Here is a 25,563-nt window from a genome sequence, read left to right as displayed (position 1 = left end):
ATAATTCCAAATTATGTTAAAATGTAAAGCTTAAAAATATTTTAACGAACTTATGATAAATTGATTAAGTATACAATGATTTATTTTACGGTCAGTATTATAATTGTTACGAAATTAAACACGCTATAATATACGAATCACATTATATACGGTTTAATGAAAAGCAAAACTATTACATACCCAAGGAATCGTTCGTGCCGGATTGAGTCCTTAAGGACCAACGCTTTTGGACCGAAAATTAATTAATTACGCAAGTGCTGTCGCCGCTGGACATTAAAACGAATTCCTATCATCCGCCGACCGTGTCTTTCCGTGTTTCTTACATTTCTTAACAGTTTTTTCGCCAGAATGAGAGCTCCAGAAGTAAATTATTCTATGTATATGACGCTTCTACTACGAAGCATAATAATCATTCATTTGGAAGTCGAGTCCCGCCAGCTGTCGCTAAACTCTGGAGAAGTTTATTTTTCGTGTTTTCCGAAATTCAACCTACGTGTGTTGTATACGGATAAACTATACAAAGAAACAGAGTTTAAGTGTTGCCACTTCTGTGAACTGCAATTTTTACCTAAATGTCTGAACTTAAGATATGAATATTAAAAATCGTATGAATATTTAACAACAAAACAATTTGTAATAATGTAATGTTTAGCGATTTTTACGAATTTCGTCAAAATTCTAACACCAAACAATCATAACAATTATAGTGAATTCATTCCCAACTTTTTTTTCTTTTTTTAATTCCAGTACTATACACTTATGATTTATGAAGAACCGTGTATTAAATGTTCAACCTTTTTGACCGAGCTTCCTAACACTTTTGATAGATATCATTTTATAGAAAAAAAATTGAAAATTTCCAATGCCAATAAATAGCTCCAAAGTATCAATATACATACTTTAAAAATTATACCATGAATATAAAATACTTGTATAAATATTGGTGAAAAAATCAAGTATTTAAGGTTGTATGTTTTTAAATTTCAGCAACACAACAAAATCAAGTAGGTACCTAGGTAAACATTTTATATGGACTTATACTGTTAAATATAAATAAATATCCACTTTCAAATTTTGAAATACTCGTTGATTTTGTAAAAAAAAATATTTATTAAAAATTGAAATAGTCAAAAAAACAACTAAAAGTAAAAATCAAAATTTAGCATGGAAAAGACACAAAATAAAATGTCGGGTATTTTATTCAACGCTTTTAGTGATTCGAATTTTTAGCTGGCATAGATTCGTTTTCGACAGATGAAAAAAAATCAGTTGTCTGTACAAAACTCGAACTCTATTTAAAATGTTCATACTTCATACATTATATCATTATTAAAAATAGACCATATGCGTTCGGAAATCCATTCCTAGCAGCTGCAGTCGTTAAACTCCGGTGGGGTTTTTCTATTTTCTCTCGCGTTTTTCGGAATTCACCCTCTCTGTGTAGCAGACGCGGATAAACTACATGAACAAAGAAACAGTGTCGAAGTGTCGGCTGTGGACTGCGGTTGCCGCTAATTGTGAGCACTGCCGTTTCGGGCCCGAACGATTTTCTTCTCGGGAAACGCTACATTGGGTTCAACTCGCCTGTCCGTGACCGCTGAGCCTCCGGGTCGTAAGAGTCGTATATCACTCCACGTGGCCATACAGAACTACTACAATAATATGCGCATTATACTTACACGGTGTCCGTATTGTGTGTATGTACCGGTTGGCCCGAAACGAGCCTAGGAAGTTGTATTGTCGTATAAATGGGCCCGGTTAACCCCCCCCCCATCTCCTCCCCTCACTGATATACTGCAACGACGTGTAGGTCCCGTGCCCCTCAAGCCTAACCAACTTCTCCTTGGAAACGGCGTGGTGGTGGTAATTAATGTTACGGTTTTTTTGGACGCCCTCCAAAGTGAATTTTTCCCCGTCCGCGAGTGTTTTGTACTTGGCAGGGGAGACTCCAAAGACGAGAGAATAGTTGGTAAAATACACTCGCGTGGGACCGGAATACCAGGATCCGAACTTCCGCATTTGAATCGCTTATAAACAAAGTAAGAGTATTACAGTTTTCAAAAACAACTAAAAAAAAAATTTATTGAGTACTAACAATAAATCATAAAAGCAAAAAAAAGAACTAGGTTAAAATTATTTTTTTTGAAAAATCCTAAGAAAAAATCAATAATACATACATCTTGCTTAAATTTGTTTTATTTTTTGAGTTTTATATATCACACATGGTCTATAACTATGCAGTAAAATATGCGGGTAAAATATTTTGAATTATATAATGCTTGCATTAGTATTGTAAAAAAAAATATTTATATAGCAATACTATCATAAAATACTTTTTTAATAGGCTGATAGTCCCCTTCATTTAGAATAGTTTTATATAATTTTCAAATCAAATTGAATGCATCAAATATAGTGAGTAGTGACCACTCTCACCTTTTTTTTTATACTCAAAAAAAATCTTTAAGTAGAAATACTTAATGCTAGTTGATTACAACGAGTACCTACTAACACTAGCATTTGAAAATTTAATACAAGTTTCCTTCTAAAGTTTTCTACCTTGAACAAAAAAAAGTTTACCAGAAAATTTGATAAGTCAAGATTTTCAGAAAAAATATCTACCAAATAATTTACAGTAGAATAGGAGAGTCTTCATTTAAAAAAACAGAAGTTTGTATCTCCACAAAACACTTCACACTTACAAATATTTCGAGAATTTCAAAATAATGGTAATTATTAGTATATATATTTTGTAATTCCTAAAATTAGATTTTGAATAATTGCATTATTGACGAAAAATGGGAGTGGACATACTTGGTGATGTACCATGAGTCATGACAATACGTACGTATATTGTATATTATAGCAGATCTTCGAACCATAAATCCACGATAGTTATGTTTAGAACCTCTCCGTTTGATATGCTTTTCGGGAATAGCAGAAAAAACCCCAATTAAAAAGGCTAGAAAAAAATCTTTTTTTCCTTGGGCTTTTTTCCCTTGGACATTTTTCTGCTTACCACTTTTTAGTGCAACATACTATAATTATTCTCAAATGTGGCAACGACACTCTTCCTCATGTCTGTGTAGTACACAGCGATTTTCAGGCTAACAGCTTCGCGTCATCAGCTATTCGGAACGTAAATCTGTGCGGGTGGACGTTTTTTTCTGGGTACATATTTTAGTGTTTTTCCAAATAATATTCGTTTTAATTTTTCCATTGGTGTGGCAGCCAAGCCCAAAGCGTTAGTAATATTCACCGACACGTATTAATGTATTATACTGTGGGTGACATAATTGTGGTATTGTTTTCCATGCGGAGTACCAAATCACTAACTCCTCAGTCCGTTGTAGATGTAGTCTGATTTGACTACGAAAGTGTGTGAAAAAAAAATTCTGTATTGCCCTGCAGTTTTGGTATTATTAGCAGTAAATTATTCCTCAGTCCTACCTCTTTCCTCCATTCACACTCACTCAAGCCACAAATATTATGTATTTATTACCTCACCTAAATATTATCCGCAGCTGTTCCAGAGAATTCCAAAAAAAAAGCCTAAAAAGATAGTGGTGTCATAATAAAAAATCTAATAAAGATGTAAATTACTATTAGCCATACATCGAATATAACAATTGTCTATTACAACTATGGTTATTGTTTTCATTATTATTATTATTATAACTATAATATATCATAACTCATAACTCATAACTCATAAGTCACTATCTATGAACATACATTGCGAGGCACTCTTTTATTTTCTTGTCATTATTTATTATTATTGAATTGTTTCAATTAAGCCTAGATATTATTGTTCAGCTATGTGACATATAACCCGATAAAAAAAATTACAAATTCCGTTAATAAAAGATTAAAAATTCTTAATAAAATTATAAATGTTTTGTGATTACAGATCTATGGCCCAATTTCGCTTTTGATATCATTAGGTAGTTTGTATGACAGTGCTGTTGTTCTAATCGAATCTGACATTATAGTGTTGCAGCAACTGCTGAAAAATAAGCTAATATTGCGATTCATATCAGTAGTTTCGCTCAAAGTCCCATCACTATATTGACTTCATACACAATTCGGTACAACATCGATTTGGTGATCGTTTAGTAATTTCATTCAAAACTATGTATAATAATCATCTGTAAAATAATACACACGGTTCAGAGGCGGCGTGATTTATACCCCGCCGAGAGGGGTTCGTTATTTTAATACTACTATATGTAAATACATGATTTCGATGAAATATTTATTTAAATAAGTCGACATAGATTTGTTTAACGTATTGAATTTTCAACGTTTTGTCGCATTACAGCAGATTTACATGGCATCAACTCTTCGCGTCGGCCGGCGAGTGCAATCATTAATTTAAGTCATTAAACGTATTTTTGCGTACAATATGAGTTGTACTCTGCAAATAAGCCGCCGCGACGATGCATAATCATTTGCATAATAAATTATAGCGCTCTGCCTCCGGATGATTATTGTATAAAAATCACGTCAAACGCAGCATACACGAGCAGAGTGTGATGAATTATATATTATATACGTTCTTAATTAACATCTATAGAATCAGAGTTGTTATAAACGAATCGTTTTGTTCTCGCCGTAACACCTACATAAAGGCACGCGTGACATATTGCAGGACTTCGCCATGATTTATTATTTTTAACAATATTTCAAATTTCGGCTGTAAAGCTTAAAAATTGTCACCATAGCTGCAGCTATGTGCCAGCGCACGTTGGCATTAATTTTATTAATTTCGTATTTTTTGTTTTTGGGCACACTACGTTATATTATTCACTGTAAATAAGTCTTAGTGGTGCCGATCGCTTTATAACAAAGTAAATTATCGTAAGTTTCTGTAAGAATCACGTCGCAGTCGGTGTAATAAAACATTTAAAAGCCTACATTCAAGTTTAATAATACTTTCTTAAATAATATTTGCAAAACCCCCTTTTTACAAGAATTCGTTGAGTGTATCACCGTAGTGGATAACATATAATACATTATTATAATTTATAATGTGTTTTTTGTATTTTTTGCATCGAATGAATAATTTTGTTTTCTGATATTTCACATAATATATACAGGTACCCACCACACTATTGTTAACACATGCAAGATAATATATCAATAATACATTTATAATACAACCCTAACCATTATGATTGTAATATATTTACACTGCCATTATATAGAAACGTATATAATAATAATAACAGTAATAACAATAATGTATACAGGCATAATATCTCCTTTTCAAAATTGAATAACACATTTGGCAGTTATACCGTGTTAATAAATCACCCCATGTCCATTCTTACATTCTAAACTATTTATGCGTTAACTAGCTATACACATAGATACCTGCAATAGGTGACTGTGTTTGAATCTTAATGTATAAGAGTACTAAAGAGTACCAAATTGGAAAAAAAATAATTGTCCATGATGCTGAATAGAAACGAATACAATATGTTTAAATTTCCAGAATAATAATGTAATAAATAATGACATTGACAGATTATACGTCATTATACCGTCATATCACTAAGGAACTATACCAAATAACAAGATATCTATACATCAAATAAATATTGATATTCCAGGGTATAGGATAAAACTTTGCAGGTATTTTAATTTACACCACTGACCACCACTATGGTGATATATTTAGTATTCCATCACATATTCGTATTGCCTGTGGTTTTCAATTTATGCTTTAATATATAAAATATTATTATTACGTATTGTATAATGTCTGAAAAGTTTTGTATTGGTCCCCTAAAAAAAAAAAAGAAATAATAAAAGAAGTGATCGAAAAACTTTTGAAAATAACACTGGTGTTATAATACAGATCCGAGAAAAAACTAAAAAGGTTTAAAATAAAAATGTAATAAAAATATATTACACCATGGTGAATAATAATTTACGACCGTTGTTTTTATATAATAACAATAATTAAAATATTGATTTTTGAAATTATTAAGAACCGATTGAAAACTAAAATTGCCATTAAAATATTCGTAATGAACAAACAAAAGGCTGTTTATAATTCAGAATGCTCAGATTGGAAGTTGAGAACTCGTATCACTTCAATCATCTCGGTGTAGTAGAAAATAAAGTGTTTTATTACATGGTTTACATTTTAAACCAATAATAGATCATCGCATTCAAAATTCCATTCTTCTCGGATATCTGTTTAGACCTCGTGTATATTCAATGTATTTCACCAGTTGTCGATAATTTTTCCTTGCGCACTCAACAACTATTGAATAAAAATGGACATCTTCAAAGCCCTGATTACAATTGATTTCCAATCAACAAATAACACTATACTTGGAACTTTTGTAGCACTTATTTTAGCTTCTACAGTGGTTGAAAAAAAAAATAGTTTCACTCAGAATCTAAAATTTCAGATACTGCAGTAGGCGTTAGAAAAATAAATAAAGATGAACGTACCGACTCTGTTGAAAAGCGATAAAGAGAAAATTCAATTTTAGTTTGTGAAATATCTCAAACGGCGTAAATCAATTTTTTGCTTATAGCTAAGGGCTAAGATATAGCAGTTATAGAATTTGCATATGTTTTAATCCGATATTTAGATAACCAAGATACAAATTCGAATCATTCTCTTGCGAATTTAAACACGATCTCCTATTTGCATGTTTCGATTATTCTCCACCTTTCAGTAAAAGTGTATAAATTGAGATATAGGTATTATGTATTTTCTGAGCACATTTTTGCAGTTGAGAAAATCATATTTTGTGTAATATTATTTTCCTTACAGGACCACCTACATGGGATTAAAATTAAATTTCCGTATAATATTATACTCTGTTAGGTATAAAAAATAAATATATTTCACAATATCAATCAATTAAATTATTTATTATACATTTTAAAGTAAACGAACATTTATTTTTTGTTTTTATTTTTGGAATAATTAATTACCCAACTTGAATGTTTATATCAAATACAATTTGATCATTATAAATAGCTTTAAAGTTCTTTTGCGTTCATGTTTTAAATTTGAAGTGGGAAATATTTTGAGTAATGCCACTGATATTGACCGATGTTTAAAGTTTAGACAGCGTGACAGAGTACAATGGACAGAACGCAGAGGTAAAAAATAATATGTTGTATCATACAACGGCTGCGGCTAAATATAAATTACAAAAACTTTTACAGATAACGTCTGGGTCTTTCCCAACTGATTATTTTATGTATATTATACAACATATAAATACGTCATATTATGTATAAATAAATAATATTTTTCTTTTAAAAATTAATTAAACAAAAAATATTAGGTAATAGGTATACATAATAGCTTTGAGAATTTATAGTGCACGAACAATTTTAAAAACTCTAATTTTAAAATTATACTATACTTGTATAAATACTAATCTAACAGCTAATTTATGTAATATTAAGCTATGAAATATAACTAATTTGATACATGAATAAGCTAACGACAAACGTGTTTATATAGTGTTAGATAATTTAACACGTTTTAATTTGGGTATAATGAACTATAAATGATTTCAAATAAAATCACATAAAACTTCCAATATTTATCTTTTTGTGAAACCTGAATTCAAATAAATAATGAATTCTGATGTGAGACAGTTTTTAAAAAACTAATAACTTAATTTCTTTACATATCAATAGTCAATTTTTATAAACACGGTATGCATTTTTAAATTATATCATGTTTGTACCATTATTTTATATTCTAATTTTACAATAACACAAGTAATAACATCACACTTTATAATATTAGGCTCTTGATGAAGAACGTGTGTTGGCAGCTTTACCAGATAAACTAAAAGCTGAGATAGCTATACACGTACATCTCGACACATTAAAGAAGGTCGAGATATTTCAGGACTGCGAACCTGGCCTATTAGAAGAACTCGTGCTCAAGCTCAGACTCCAAGTGCGTACCACCAGTACCATACAACCTGTACATTTTTTTTTTTATAATTTCTATCGTTTTTTATTTTCCTATAATAATTAGGTGTTCAGCCCTGGAGACTACATATGTCGTAAAGGAGATGTGGGCAAAGAGATGTATATAGTAAAGCGAGGCATTCTCAGTGTCGTTGCTGACGACCAAAAAACCGAAATCGCCACTTTAAGCGCTGGAAGCGTTTTTGGAGAGGTCAGTAATAAAACAAACGAGTTTTTTTATGTACCCATAGGTTCTATACAGTACAACTATTTAATCCATATTGATTTTTCTTATATTATAGTACTTCAATTTTGATCTTCGACAATTTATTACTCATAAAGTCATAAAAAATCTATGGTTTCAACATCTAGATTTCATTTTTAATTAAGACTTAAATACTTGTTAAACTATAGAATGTCGCACTTAAAATTATAATTAGTTGTCACTGCCTCATATACAAGCTATAAATTCTAGATCTTAATTCATATTTTAAATATGGTGTATTGGTGTGTCACTGGTATAAGTTTGCATGCATAATCATTAATTTTAAAACATTGATAAAATTATATTAGATTCGGTATTATTTTTGATAACTTATTTTTAAATAAATTATGTAAAATCACTAAAATGTTATAATCATTTAATAAAAACAAAAGTAATTAACATACAATTTAATTGATTTAAATATCTCGCTAAAAATCGTGGTCATTACAATCCTCATTAGTCATTACATTTAATTGTAACCACATGTCAGTCAGACAATTTAAAAAAAATCAATATTTTAATATTTCATTATTGTGAGATAAAGGCAATCGAAATTTACCATAGGTATTTGTGAATACATCACAGTACCTATCCTAAAATAAGCGAGTAATTAAAATATAACAAACATTTATTATATAGTATTTGGTACAACATTTTAAAAATATGTTTGTGACAATATGTAATAATAATAATTTTCCTTAGCAGTGGCACTCTCATTAAATCTGTTTGAAATTAAAGTTTCATATACATTTAATTAGTTTGTTTAATTTGATTTTCATAATACAAACTGTTTATACCTAAACACATATTACATACCATTAAAGTTGCCATTTTCTTTAATTATCATGTAAAATATTACATTTTGTTGGAAATTGTGAGCCTTCAATCAGATTTTTTGGGCGAGATACTTTAAAACTTTTTGTTTATGTTATATTAGCAATACAAAATCCTGCTAAAAACTTGATACTTGCTTCAATATTATTTAAAAAGAAAAATATATTATAGTATCGAACTTTATAATTAATTTACTGTTCACTTAAATTTAATTATACAACTATACCCAACATTAACTAGGTTCCAAAACTGCAATATGTTTAGTAAATTCGGTATCTACCTATGTGATTTATCAAGTACAACTTTATATTATGCAAAATTTGAAACACTTGTACATGGTGTATTTCTTGGAAAATATACAAGAGGAAAGATTTATATATTATATGCATATACCTATATACATGTATTATGTATACGCTTTTGTATTTGGATATGTATTTATGTATATATGTGCGTGTATATGGCTGTAATTAGGAGAAACACAAATGGCACCAATTAAACATACTCCCTTTTCGAATGTCAGTACCGTTTCATTTCGGGGTACATTTTAAATATGCACAATAACAAATTAAGTTAGCAAAAAAACAGAGGATCTTTTTTATGTTATTTTTGGTGATTTGGTATGTTTTAAAATAAAATCACTGCTTTTTACCGTTAACATTGCCATTAAAGTGCCATGCCGATGCCACTATGGTATTTATTACAATTATCGTTCGATGTGTTATATGTATGACCACCACAAAATACAATCATTCAACGCATGCATTGTTATAGGTACATGTTTTAAACCCACAAGAGCTCAACAATATTTTGTTATGACCAAGTGCAAGTGTAAATTAATAATTAATAATTCGGGCATTCGGTTATTATCGCTTAATAAACTATTCGAATAGGTGCTTATAATACAATATTAATTATTAACACTTTTTAATCTTATTTTGGAATGAAATACATGATAATCTAAAAAGAAACAAATACCAAGAAATAAAATATTATATGCAACTATGATTTTCTGGTACTTAGAAAAAAAGTAATAATATTCAGTACCTAACAATAACTTATAACATATCCGAAATTATGGTTACCAACAACATAGATCTGATTCGTTATGTCAAAATAAAATCGGTATCGTTACAAGGTTTTTAACGGATGGCCACCGGTCATGAAATGTTACACCATGGATTTTTCCTTCTTCATTTTTCCATACAACTATAATCATACCCAGGGGTTTTTCTTTAACTGTATATAACACAGTTTTATTGACTGTAAAATACTAACTTATTGCTGTTTTAAACAAAAAAATAAAAATGTATTTTTATAATTTCCATACCTCTTCTACGCAGAAGTAAAAAAATTCCAATTTCTACAATAAATTCATTATAACCTTAAATATAACAACTTAAAATGCTTATGCGTACCTAAATAATAAAAATCAAATACTTAGTAATGTTTTAAGCTGAAGTTTAATCTGAGTAATAGTCCTACTGATACTATCATGAAAGAGACTAAATGGAGACTCCACTCAACTTTCCTTAATTTCAAATTTTGTGTTATAAATACTTGAAGTATTATATTTTTTTTAAATATAAAAACATTCCAATAAATAGTCGAATGCCTTTAATATATTATGTAAATAAGCACATCAACTAGTCCTTAATTTTTTAACTTAAAAAAATCGCACAGAACATTCATTCACTATGCATATATTTTTAAAATTATAAGACTACAGTTCAATCTCTTCTTAAGCCTTAATAGTTTAATATACTCGTAAACGTACCAATTAATGTGAGTGATTGTCATGAACTAATAGATAATATAGACTATGGACTGGAAACGATATTCGGAATATTCCGTAAAAGTAGAAATTAGGAGGCTTCTTTTATCTATGGTCCTATATTATGTACATGTTTATAGATTTATGTAAATTCCTATACCAAAATTATTACCAGGTTTGGTTCCTCTTTCACACAAAATCAGTATTTAAACAAGAACGGGCCCCCACACCCTCCAACCACGTCGTTTCCAGTCAACATTATCTTAGTTGATAGTGATTGCATAGTGCTATAGTCTATAGACTGTGAGTATGAAAAAAAATTAATGATTATGACTGAAGTGATATTATATAGAGTAAATATGGCTGTTAATTATTTATTTAGAAATGTTATCTAAATATTATAAACATACAAATATGTATATTATGTATATATATATATTGGGTCAATCAATATAAATGTATGAACTAATATATTTTTATAATATATAGTAGATTAATTGTAAGAAATATAGCACAGTATAGCTTAATACGATTTTATGGTAAACATAACAAGGTAATTGTTATTTGTTATTATTGAAAAAACATTTTATAAGTTTATAATCTATAACATTATCAAGGTTCTTACTATATTATTCTTTTTTGTAGTATTAGTTTTGATTTCAAACTATTTTTTTATAACATTTTATTGTATTTATTGCGTTTAAAAGTTTTATTTAAAATTTTCTCGGACTTCAAAATCCTTTAAAATTAGATTAATATTTAGTATAGAATGTAGAAACTAACAAACTTGTAGTGTAACTATATAATAGTACACCAATAGTTAAGTATTTAGTAACTCTAAGAGGAATAAATAATGGCTTCTAATATAAGAAGATTATCAGAGCTTACAAGTATTATACAATAAGATTAAAACACCAATGTGTATTTAATAATGAATTATACTAAGTAAAACCCTAAATATGTTTGATAATATTAACGTATTTTATTATTTTATTCCAATTTAAATCTTAATATATAATTTCTATTGCTTTTACTACAACTAAAGTTCTTAAATAATAATATTATTTACTAACTAATCCCGCGCACTTCGCTCCCGTTAAAAATGCCAACTTTATATGAGACTCTCTTGTGATAATGGGAGCAGTACATCGGGTAGGCAATCCACCGCAGTTATATTGCGGACTCCGCTTGATGTGTACTCTATGTAAATAATATGTTTTATTTTTATTTTGATTTTGATTACGAAAACGCTGATGGGCGGCTATAAGACCAACTTTGGTAGACAATGTGTGAAAATTAAATTTAGTGCATGCTCATACTCGATCTGCTTAATTGACCACTGACAACCAATAAACAAAAAATACCAATTTCTTCTAAATATATTTATATTTCTCCTATAACCAACAGCTCGCAACCATTTATAAACAAAAATTTCCCCCGTAAATCTCAAAAGGTTAGGTTAAAAAGTTGTGGATGAGGGTAAGAGGGTAAAAAATACTTTATGACCCGTTCTCATGCCTACCAAATATACAAAAAAAAAAAATTCGTTCAAATCGGGAGAGCCGACCTCAAACGCTGTGACGCGAGATTTTTCTATATTAGATGAAGTATATAACAATACCATTAAGTATTAAATCAAAATTGCATGGGATCAAATCGAGTCGATGTTTAATACTAAAACGTTTAGTTTACGCATTAAACACCACGTGTAAGCCATATTTTTGGTTTCAAGTCAAAAATCAATAAAACCAATTGATTACATTTGTTTTCATTGTTCCCTAGGTAAGCGTACTAGAAATAGCTGGAAACAAAACAGGCAATCGTCGTACAGCCAACGTCCGGAGTTTAGGGTACTCTGATCTATTTTGTCTGTCCAAAAGAGATCTCTGGGAAACACTAAGGGATTATCCCGAAGCTAGACACAGCCTAATGCAACGTGGTTGTCAGCTACTGCGAAAAGATAGGCTATTAGACGAGGACGCGTTCCTGCAAGCTCAAACGCAGAATGAAACCATTAACGAAGCAGTGTCTAGATTAGGTATGTATATAACATTTTTATTCAATTACAAATAGGTACATTTTCACCGCCGTATTACCAATACGTTTTCATTATAAATTACTATGTTTGACATTTTACGCCCAACAAAGTGAAAATTCTGATAAGTTTTTAAAATTATTAATTTTAACATTTTTTTTTTTTTTTGACGCACTTCCATAAAGCTTTATTTTAATGACTAAAGTTTGTTTTTCACAAATTATTCTTCACAAAACAATGCAATTTTGTCATAAAAAGTTATTGCTTTAAAAACAGAAAATAAATATTTGTCATCATTAATATGGGACTAATAATTTATTTAATAATGTACGAATCGTACAGTAATTCGTTTTCTTTTGGTAATAACGTGTTTAAGCTATATTGCCTTCAACAATAATAACAATTTAATAAAGTGTCATAGCAGACATAACACTGAAATGTTAAATGTCATGAACACTTTATATTATTTTATATTTTTGTAATATTAGTCGTAACATACATTGGTATCAAGAAAATATGGTTTAATATAAAGAATACATTCTTCGTAATAGTTTTCTTAAATTCAATACTAGATATTTATTTGATTTCATTCGAAAATGTTTAAAAAAATGACTCGATTTTCTTTTGAATATTTCCAAAGTTTAAATTTAATATTTGAATGACATTAATAGCTAATTTAATCGATCATATTGCTGTAATGATATTAATATATAACTTTTGTCGTTAGAGAATAAATATAAGTTGAATTATTTGATGTTGAAATACTGCAAATTGTATTAATAATAAATATGTTATAAGTAATAACAATATGCCATATATATGTTTTAAATGCCATGGACATGAGAATTTAAACTGTAAGCGAATACATATTACGTATATATATAAATAGCAAATATTATCTATGGTAACTCTTGAAAATCGTGTAATTATTTTATTATAGTTCTAGAAAAACTGAACTAGATGAAAAATAAATAATGGTGTTGTAAGATTAAATTCCCATCAAATGCCATCACATATGGTTGCATCTGATAAATGATGACAGTTCGTAAGATGAACAATAATGTAAGATTCTACACAAAAATGATTTATGGCAGATATTCAATACTGATAATTTAATATAATTACAGTATCTCGAGCACTAATTTGTAGTAAATAATAACCAAGCAAACTTAAATGTATTGTAAAAGTGTCCATTTAGTTGAAAATGTTTAAAGCTTTTAATTTTTAATTTTATCTGACTATATTAAATTTAAAATATTATCAAATGTGAAAATGCACTAAAAATTATTATTATAGATACCCTACGTTATACGAAAGTCAAATGGATAATGTAAAAAGATAAACTACTAAAGTAACAAGCACAACAGGCTCCTCTGGTAGTTATTTTCCTAATCAATAAATATTGTGTGTAGATATACACAATAAATTATGTAATACAATTTTAGACCTAAGATAATAATATTGTAATAAATATCATATAAATGTTGATATCCTAAAATGCATTATCTGTGGTCGTTTTGGAGGTAAAATAACCCTATTTTATCACCATCCAAATTCGTTTGATTATCAATTCATATAGTTAATGTTTTACATACTAATAAACACTTTTAATAGATAGGTACTTCAATGGAGACTAAAAAGGGTGTAGACCGAAGGACCCCTCATTAAATGATGCAATATTATGTGTAAAGCTCAGTATAATTAATTTTTCCATATTATGAATAAATAATAATGAATATATTATATTATATTACAATATTTTAAAATATGTTTGGATTTGTTATGAACTTATTTTTTTATTACTTTTTGTGATAGTTAATTTCAATATCCTTAAGTTAGTTGTGTAATTACTGGTGTTCATTTTTTTTTTCACACTATTTTCAACTTTATTGCATCTACAAACTATATTAGTATAATAATTGTGTCTATTTATTCGCCTTAACCTTACTATACCGATCTGTCGCAAACACGTGTTTTGTTCTTTACATCTACGCACTACTTATAAAGTTATATATTATAATAATATGTATATAAAATATAGACTGTAACCACCCGAACCGAGGCGTGGAAGGATACATTAGATCCATTAGCAGGGACGACTTCGGACAGCCGACTCTGCGGCAGTCCAATCGCAAGCAGTCGAAGCACAAGTCAAAATTCTCGACAGTCGTTATCAAACCAAACCGGAAGCAATTTGCTCAAGTTTGTACGTCGCCAAAGCGGACGGGTGACGGACACTTGCTATTGCGCGCCCGCTACGAAGACGTTGTACCCGCATGTGTTGTTACTAATTATTGTCCTTGTCTTATATTATGCGTACGCACAACATTGCAGGACTTTCGTTCAGAACATCCATTTAACTCTATTATTTTCACATTTAAATGTGAGAATATCATCTGGGACCACAGGTCTTTTATATTTTGAACCAGGTTATTAGCATTCTATAATTTGTCGGTTTTTTTGTAAAATGTATAATGCTCATAACCAAATTGAAATATCAATAACTCTATACGTGTGGTCCTGCGTAATATTCTTATATTATTTAATAATTTTTACTGTAGAGCAATACATTCATTCTAATATCATACATAAACAACAGAATTAAATGTATTGTTCTGAGTGCGAAATGGGTGTGTTATGCGTTTTTAAGACGAAGACATATATTATGTACGGGTATAACGCCATCTTAATAGTACGGTGAGATTACGTCCCGCGAAGATTTACTGACTACAACCAGTCACCAGAACTCGATCAATTGATCTTCCACTTTTTGCCATGACCATAGTGGTCAATCCTCGCGGGACACACCCTGTATATCGTAACGATAAATCTGGGTGAAGGTTACTGCAGATGTTTTTGTTGTTGTTGTTGTTGTTGTTGTGGCGGTATTGTATTGCATTTGTACGATTTAATGGCCCTTTCAATTGTGTACAAAACATTATGATATACATTATTCTATATAGTATAATTTCTATATAAATAATATTATATGTCAGGTTTGCCAATAATGCTCACCTCTGTATTCTCCTTTACTCCTGGTAAATGATTTTTGGAATTGTTAAGTATACTTGAAAATCTTGTTTTGAATTATTTACATAGATTTGTTGCCATAAGTTGCGTTCAAAAGAGAAGTCACGCAACAGTGTCCTATTGAAGTAAAAACATAATTTACTAAATGAGTCATCCTTTTTTACTGTAAATTGTTAAGCAGAGGCATATTGGAGAGGACATCCAAGTTGTCCTATTGCTGGTAAACGGTCACTTACTACGGTCGTTGCTTAAAATGCACAACGTGAACTCTTTGTACGGTCAGGTAAAAATTTAGATTGCAGAACGAGGTGGTCACTATTTTTATTTTTACTATTATATACATATAAAAATATAAAATAATATGATATATGCAATCATATAAGTATATAATATATAATGTTAAAAAGTTCGATGAGATTTAAACATTTTTTTCATAATAATTATAAAAAGTTTTATTAAAAAGTCAATGAAAAATGTTATAAAGTAAATTAAAATATTTATAATACAAGCAAATCATAATAATTTTTTTTTTTTTAAATAAAGGTTTAAAATACCGTCTATTGTAAGCTTGTAACTAAATACAAACTTAAATAGGTATACTAAATGATAATTAGACTAAATAATACTTTTAATATAATTTTTTATGACTTCAGATTTGTTTGTGTTACAATATAATACTTACCTATAATTGTCATTACTTATATTAAAGCTAGGTAATACAAAGTGTAATTTTACCCTACCGTACAAACTACAAAGTGCCCGCGTTCAGCACTTTTGTTATGCAATCGCCCTAACCCCCTAAAAAATGATTGAAAAAATAAATTTAATATTTTAAATTTACGAATTTATTGTTTCTCAAAAATGGTGGTAAGTAGGTAAATCCATAAAACATATTATAATATGACTGAATATTTAAATTTTTAAACAAATATTTTCACTAAAAAATATTTCGAATTTTCCATGAACAATTTGTGTGAATCACGACCACTCGCTAATGCATAATCTAAAAATAAAATAGAAAATCAATATCACCAATAGCCATGAGGTTGACGATAGAACTACTAATCTATTATCGGAATGATTGAATTTTCGGGTACAGTATAGAAATTCGTTAATCTTAAGCACAAATACCTTATATAGGTATTTACATTCCATATTTTATGAATTTTTAAGTACAAAGTAATTATTAATTGTTCATGATTTTCAATACCTATTCAAAAAAATAAAAATAATTTTGAAATATTATTTATTATAAAATTGTAATAATGTTACTTCAAGAGAAGCGTTATAATACAATCTTTACTATTATAGTGGTGTTAATAACACGTCTTATTAACTATATATGTATAAACTATTCGTTCGAGTATACATTTAGAAACATCAACATCTTCAAAAAAATCAATTGATTTAACAATTTCCAGTAAAAAGAGGCGGTTTTCATCTTCAAAAAAAAAAAAATAATAATTTCTAAACCTTGAGATGATATTGACAAAATGGAGGTGAGCGAGTTTGGTGAATCACCCTTGTACATGCATATATATATTACACGCCGGGCAATTTGTGCGTTCTGAATTCACCCGTTAACTCATTCCTCCATTGCAGCCGCGGGTATATCGTATATATTACAGTCTCATCTCGAACTAAGGCGTAATACATAGAACAGCATATATGGTTGAGGCGGCGGGGGCGGCGGTGGTGGTGGTGACGGCAACGTATATATTATTATATATTATATATATATTATTATTATTATATATATATACTTTATAATATGGAGAGAGTTGACGCCCAGCTACTCAGACCACTCCGTATTTCGTTTCTGTAATGGATCCAAAAACAAACAAAGAACAAAAAAAAAAATAAAAAACAAAGTATTCGAAAGAATACTTAAATTCACCCGTAATGACAACAGCAATAATAATAATAATAATAATGCACACACCAAAGTTCTGACGCTTCCTGTTCGCGCGCTATGACATCTCTGCAGCATGCTGTATCCGCTGCAAAGTCGGTATACCTTATATAACTACAACAATATAGTATTGTATTATTGTATTATATTACATTATTGTATACATATAATGTGGTTTGACAAATAAACACAACATAATTAAAATGTCTATAACACTGCAGCCGTTATTTGATAATTTAATGGTTATTCGCATAATACTATAACACTATATAGTAATATCTATAATCTATATAACAAGTGTAACTACCTAATTGTATTTAACAAAATATATAGCAATATAATATACTAATAATTAATAAACGCATTCGACTAATATGGACAAATTTAATAAGTCTACTACTAATATATGCCTATTTAATATTATATTATGTACCTATACTAATTTATGCCTATTTAATATTATATTATGAACCTATACCAATAATATATTATTAACATAATATTTTTGTACCTCTACTAATCGTATTCGTATTTATATGGCATATAATATCATTATATGTTTATCATATATTTCGTACGAGATGATAAATTTTGATTGTTGCGATATCCTTTTATTTTTTTCAGATACCACCATGAAAGATGTGACTTCTCGGTTGTCAAATCTCGTGACCGAATATTACAATCAAAATGTCAAGCTCAATGAAAAAATTACCGAATTGGAAGAACAAATACGAGTTGTCAAATATCATTCAATGTAAATATTAAAAAAAATTAATTAAAATATATGTCCGCCTAAAAATAATTGTTATATTTATCACAATTAACTAAATAATACGAGAAACAAAATAATTTTAGTGTGAAACTTCAAACATACATTTTCAAAGCATCCGGTCCACAAAATTTAATAGGAATATTGATGATTGAAAAACTTTGTGTTAAAGTATATTGAAAAACGTAACTTTTAAAGGAATAAAGTGATTATATTCCTCTCAAAATATTTTCCAGGAAATTTTAAAATTATTACATAGAAGCATTAAAAGAGCGTTTCAGCTAGACATCTACCTTCCGATAGCCTTTATATATAGCTTCGTATATATCTACTCGTACATTGAGTTTGCATAGAGTCTTGTGATCGTTTTTGTTTTTAAGGATATTACAATAATATGTTAATTTTACTAGAACGTGAATGCCTATAAAATTAGAAAGGTTTAAAGTAAATTTTTATTTATTTATTATTTTCTACTCTATATGGAAAAACTAAAAATCTCTTATTTTCTGGTATAGTTAATGTATTATATTATAAGAATACGTATTTGGTTTTGTTTCGGGATACCTTGGAGCAATTTCCTGAGGTTTTGTTTTCGTTTCTCTGGGCAAGCAATTTAATTTAATAGGAGTGTTAATAAAAATACGTTTTGATCGATAAAATGTCGATCGATGTACAATACTTAATCTTTTCAGCAACGCACAACAATTGCCTTCACGAAAATTCTCATAATGATAATTTATACAACTCCGTCGTATATTCGTATTCGGAAATTTGTTCAGAAATGAATAGCATTCTGCAATACGCCATTATCTATTGTAATATTTGTCCATTTTAGCGCCTCCTTTTGTCTAAATTATATTAGATAAACAATATATTATACGCTTAACGTCTCTGTCTCGCCCTACGAACATCAAATAAATAATGAGAAATGGTACAGTGGGCTGGTCGATGTCAAAGGAGAAAAAACGTATAATATAACGGGATTGCGGGGTTATTTACGTTCTTCCGTCGTGCAAAAACTTTTATTAGCATTTTTGTATTTATGCATTTAAAGTACTCATTTTTAAAAAAATCTACCAAATGTCATTATTGTAAGTGAATGTTATTAAGCGGTAGACAGATTACTCTGCAGATCGGGGCGTTTGTTTGCAGTTGCTCGGATGTTTTTAGTGGCAGAGGTGGAGAGATATAATTGCGGTATTACAGTTAAATATGATTTCGAGTCAAAATATTTGCATTCAATTTCATAAATTATTAATGGGTGTACTGTAATATTAATACAATTTTATGCACGAATTGGGTGGGGGAATTCAAGTTTCAAGGCAATGATAAATCGTTACTGAGCTTCATTTGCCAAAAACTTGTTAAGATTTGGATTCCTTATATTCTTTCTCTGGATTTTGTTTTTTTTTTTTTTCAAAAACTTCTGACGCATTTAAAATTTTGTATGAAACCAAACGCTGCCATATAATATTATAAAATACATAATGTTAGATTTATCACATTTGAACATGATTAACATTAATTTTTAGTTGTTGTTTTCAGATATCTTAGAACTTATTGTGAATACATATTATTTGTTTTATAATATATAATGATTTCAAATTTACTTTTCTTCTGGGTAGTAGAAATACCTTAAAAGTTAAAAGTTAAAAATTACATATGACTTTTCGATCAGGAACTTAGCACTAGTAGTAGGTACTTTGTTAGGTTTGTTACTTGTTACATTGAAAAAACTCCTATAACTCTTTTTAGTATCCTTTTTTTTCAAAAATACTGTAAATTCTATTAAATTTACTGCAATTTAATATAAAGTCGCAAAGTGCATGTGTTATGTATTTTCAAACACTATTTTAATGATGCCGTAATAATGATTAATAATTAGTAATTTTTACCATAGAAAACGTTATAAGTTGAACATTACACTTTTATTTTTAATGAATATAAAAATTAGAAATATTGTACTTGTCTTTGAGTATTAGAATATGATAATTTTATACTTGTAATATTGCATAGACAATAATAAATTATACACAAAATGATTTTTATTAATAAAAATGTAACATTGGTATCTTAATAAAATCTCTATCGGTCAAAATAATAAATAATGCTATACAATTATGTTAAATTCATTATTTACTGGTATTTCAGAGCATAATAAAATAAAACTCTACTACTTGACGGGTTATAATAAATATGTATCTATATAATGACATACTATCAAGTATTAATATTAAAATTATTTATTCTATTCAGTTTAAAAAAAATAATGTGTCAATCTATTAAGAATCTTTTAGAAAACATATAAACAATTGCTTTAAAATCTAACATGTCTGACACAATGTCTGACGATATTTAATCTTCTTAGACTGCATTCTATACACAACGTGCAAATAATGTTCTTTTCAATAAATGAAAAAAATATTATTTGAATTAATCAATAAAATACATATAACGGAAATATTATTATGTAAAAATATTACTTAAAAGCTCTTATATAAAAATACATTGGTATAAAATCGATAGATTTCTGAGTTTATTAAATATGATAAATAACTACACACATCGCACATTTTAAGTACTGAAAAATAAAATGACCATCTTTAGTTTAGATATAGTGGATACTGTAACGAATTTTATTCAGATTCTTTACATTTTTTTAATTAATGTTTCCAATTTTCTGTGATGATAACCGGAAAAATTAATTTTTGGATTTTTCAAAACAATTTTAAATAATTTAAATGCTCTTTTTATTTCACTAAATTTTAAATTTACTTAAATAAAATACATATTTTAATAATATAAAACAATTTAAATCAAATAAGTGTATAAGATACATTTTTTTCATTTTTGGGGGGCAGCCAAGGATTCGTCGCAAAGAACCTGGATGGTCACCCATCCGGGAACTTGCGGCGCCGGAATAGTGCTTGAATGCAGCACACGTAAGTGACTATGGCCAACCACCACTCCACTCCAGGCCATATTTTTAACAATTATTAATTGTGTATGTTCAGAACTTAAGTAGGTATAAAATTAAACTAAATTAAAAACAAATTCACAAAAGTTGATCAGAATAGTATTGTACACTACGCAATAAATATTAAAAATCATTATTTTTTTACTACTGAATAGGTACATCATACATATTACATATTATAGTACACGTAATAATAAAATATACTAAATACTAATCGATATTGTTGTTTTGTTTTTACTTTTTAGAACTGATTCAAAATACGAGGATCAACAGGGTTCGAATGTTGAAAATGACTCAACTTCGTCATCTAGCCAATCAACGGTATTCGGGACTTATGCCACAAGGAGATCGTTTAACGTTCCCAAGAATTCTTGGGCACGAAGGCGTCGTAAACTTAAGTCTACCTGATGTTTAACTGACGGGCTATCTCATTTACAGGATCCATATGCCTCGGCATAATATAAACCACTATGTATATTGTCGATATTGGATAGTTAAAAAAAGTCAACAGCCAATATTTAAGTGCATTGTATACACATGGTTTATACTACATAACGGATCTATGTAGCCAAATAATTGTGGGGTAGTCTTTTGAAATGTACATACAAAAATATACATAATATACATATAACACAAGTGTACACCACGACAGTCGACTTTCTACTATGGTTTACGTATACATGACTTATTTGTTTAAAGGAATCGAAATATTTTACAACTAGTATCATGGTATTTTCATTATCTAAGCTATATCTTAATGTTGATATCAAAAATACTGTAAAATATTCCTACAGAAAATGTTTCCTTGTCTACATTGTTTGGTTTTTTAAATAATTTAACTTATTTCATAGTATAATTTCAAGTAAAAAAAATAATTCAGTTAAAATATTCCCATGATGTACCAAATATACATTTTTAAAATACCAAAATAACCATGAAGTATGTGCGTCACGTTCTTGTGTTCATTTGGTTTGTAAAAATTAATGTAGTAAAATTAATATTTTAATTTTTATAACACCCAATATACGTTTAAAAATTAAATTTAACTAAAATGTAATGTTTAGGTATAGTATTTTGTTACATGAGAATCTTATGATATTAAATTCTAATTTATAAAGATTTATTTTTGTTGATTATTCAATATCCTAAACTTGAGTGCAATTGCTAAACACAATTAGTTTCATGTTTAAGTAAATATTGTCTACTACAGATTGTAATAGAATATGAACCAAATTTAATTTATCTTTTAACAAAATATATTCTCACCAACATTTTATTATACATAGTACATACCAATAAAAAAATAGTAAATGTTATTTGAATTGAATGACGTATTACAGTTGGGTCCATTGAACTTAAATTTACACCTAATTGAGTCCAAAAAATATCATAATTGAATCCAAAAATACATTTTCCTTCCGATTTAAAGACTTAGGACTGTCAAAACATAAATGTCAAACAAATTCTAAAACAAATTGGACTAAATTAAGCGTATTATTGGACGGAATTCAGCCATAAATATAATTCAAGATCTGGAATTGAACTCTGTACAACTCCCGAATTGAGTGCCATTCTAAGGAGATTCTGTGTATATGTCGACAGTAGGTTTCGTTTTATATTAAAATATTTTACCTGGCAATCAATAAAAAACAGGGAGAGGGTGATAAAAAAGCTATCAAGATTGAAAATTTTCAGAGAACTATTAACAAACAAAATGGTTAAATTAAGTATTAAATACTGTCACATATTTTTTTTTTTTTTTGATGGCAGTTGAACCAAATATCTGTTAAACGATAAACGATTCAGCATTCAGTTGCAGTTTTACGAAACATACACAACAATTTATGGCACAAAATAACCACGATTAGTTATTTAGGAAATTCAAAAACTTAAATTAATTAATAATATTGTATAGCAAGATCTTTTTTCTTCTCTTTAGTTTTAGATTTATTCATATTTCATTCATTGTATGTTTACTTTTACTCGTCAGTCATCAGTCATCCATAAAATTCGTTAGATAAATTAATCTAAAGCATAAAATTGTAATAGTTATTACTAACCTTAACTTTGTTAGTACACAATTGTCTAATTAAATAATATGCAACATCTTATCCATAATTAATCAAATATTAATATATTATATTAAACAAAACTGTTGACCAACAATTTTTTTTTACTCTTTCTTACAATTGTACAGTATAGGTATCACCTACATGGATTGTGGTAGAGTAAATTTTAAGACTTATCTTATCATTTCAATAATTCTTAAAGCATTTATTCTAATACTAATTTATAATATTATTGGCCATTTCTATTTTGATTTTGCATAGTATATACAATAAACGTGCATTAATATTTCCCCCAATCATAGCTATTGAATCATTTTATGGAAATGCGTTTATAAATAAACATAATAATTGTCATGATGTTTTGGGTAGGTAATATATTCTACACATTCGAAATAACGTACATTTAGGTTAACTAATTATAGTGAAATACTCGTATGGTGTAATATAATATGATAATGTGATATTAATCCACCTCAACGCACCGCAATAATAATATCAACAACAAAATAATTATTTCTAACATCACAACGAGTATCCGAGGTATACGAACATAATATTTATAACCGTGTGCGTTTTGAATTAGGTTTGTCATTCAGTGTCCTATAGGTGGGCATTCAATAATTTGAGATCATTTTCTTTCAGTATAGCATACTATATTATTTATAAAATCGATGAATTAAGTTAAAATGTCCATCTATAAATGGCTCATTCGTGTAAATTACAACATGCAGTGACGTGCGATGAGGGTTAGGGTACAACTGTCATCCTCCGAAATTTTAGGCTCTCTATATTCATTTTAGTTGAAATACAAATCAACTTACGGGGTTTATTCGATCAGTCTTTAGAAAGATAAAAGTTTAACTCCCTCGAAGATAAACAAAAAAATAATTTTAAAAAAGTCCTGCATACGGCGATACTTCTGAATACAACTACAAAAAAATATGCAAAGCTCAAATAACAAAAAAACAATCTAGTTAAAACTAGTTTGTAAAACATACGTTCATTGTTGATTTGTCAAATCTGTATATCTATATGTTATAAGTACCTATTATTTTTTTATGCTACACTGAACACGTGTAGTTTGTGTTAACAATATTATCTTATTGTTATGTAGTAATTTGTAATTTGTATAACTATATAAGCGAATCCACTTAAATTTATATAAGTACAGTTATAAATGTTATAAATAATATTATATAGTTTTAAAAGAGTACATACTGTTATTAAAGTTATTGATATTATTAACGTGTAGATACGAAATGGCAAAGAGTACGACAAAAATATACATAATATATATATATTTTCTTTTGTACATACATTGTTTGACGTTCGTTATACACTTATATATATATAGCATAATATTGTGCTATGTATTTTACATCGAATGAAACTACGAAATTATGTTTAAGTTTTTTACGATACAAAGTTAGCTTTAGGAAAGATTGTATGATAAAAGTTAAAAACCCGTGCAGACAATATTGTATATTACACTTACATGGATTTAATAGGAAACACGTTTTAAGTTGTATTATTATCATAATATAATATATGTATTTTAAATAAACTTTATAATGCATTTTGTGATTTTGTACATGTGCACCGTAATTAATTTGTATACAGTATTTATATATAAATTACATGTATACGAGTAGGTAGTTATGTACATAATATTGTGTTTAAACGATGTTCTCGGCGACAACTGCACGGTAAAATGAACTTAATTTATATGATATATAATATAACAGTGTACAAATATATCAATTCACGTCTATAATTCATTTAGTAGGTATTATATTGTCTGTAAGTTATGGGTATTAGTGTAATCTTATACAAATAGCGTGTGTACAATATACAACTTTAACTATAAGGTTGTAGCATTCTTATAATATGGTATATGAATATAATAATTTTTTATTCTGGAAAATATGGAATAAACCAC

The 25,563-nt window shown here is 28.4% G+C and overlaps 1 protein-coding gene across 3 annotated transcripts in view; it reads left to right on the top strand.

The window, feature by feature from the left end:
• LOC111041267 (cyclic nucleotide-gated cation channel subunit A) overlaps nt 1-25,188 on the top strand; it is a 182,039-nt gene extending 156,851 nt beyond the window's left edge. The window contains exons 8-13 of one of the 3 annotated variants that reach the window (XM_022325506.1): nt 7,790-7,945; nt 8,027-8,170; nt 12,615-12,870; nt 14,909-15,073; nt 18,434-18,563; nt 21,801-25,188. In XM_022325506.1, the coding sequence (XP_022181198.1) occupies nt 7,790-7,945; nt 8,027-8,170; nt 12,615-12,870; nt 14,909-15,073; nt 18,434-18,563; nt 21,801-21,963 (1,014 nt within the window). In that variant the 3' untranslated portion in view covers nt 21,964-25,188. Of the gene's footprint in view, nt 1-7,789; nt 7,946-8,026; nt 8,171-12,614; nt 12,871-14,908; nt 15,074-18,433; nt 18,564-21,800 lie in introns of those variants that run through there. The other 2 variants (XM_022325513.1, XM_022325515.1) reach the window with 2 other exon arrangements.
• Nucleotides 25,189-25,563: the final 375 nt, after the last annotated feature.

The sequence above is a fragment of the Myzus persicae genome, unplaced genomic scaffold (genome assembly GCF_001856785.1).
Source record: "Myzus persicae strain clone G006 unplaced genomic scaffold, MPER_G0061.0, whole genome shotgun sequence".
Lineage (NCBI taxonomy): Eukaryota > Metazoa > Arthropoda > Insecta > Hemiptera > Aphididae > Myzus > Myzus persicae.
This window is presented reverse-complemented; position numbering and strand designations above follow the sequence as displayed.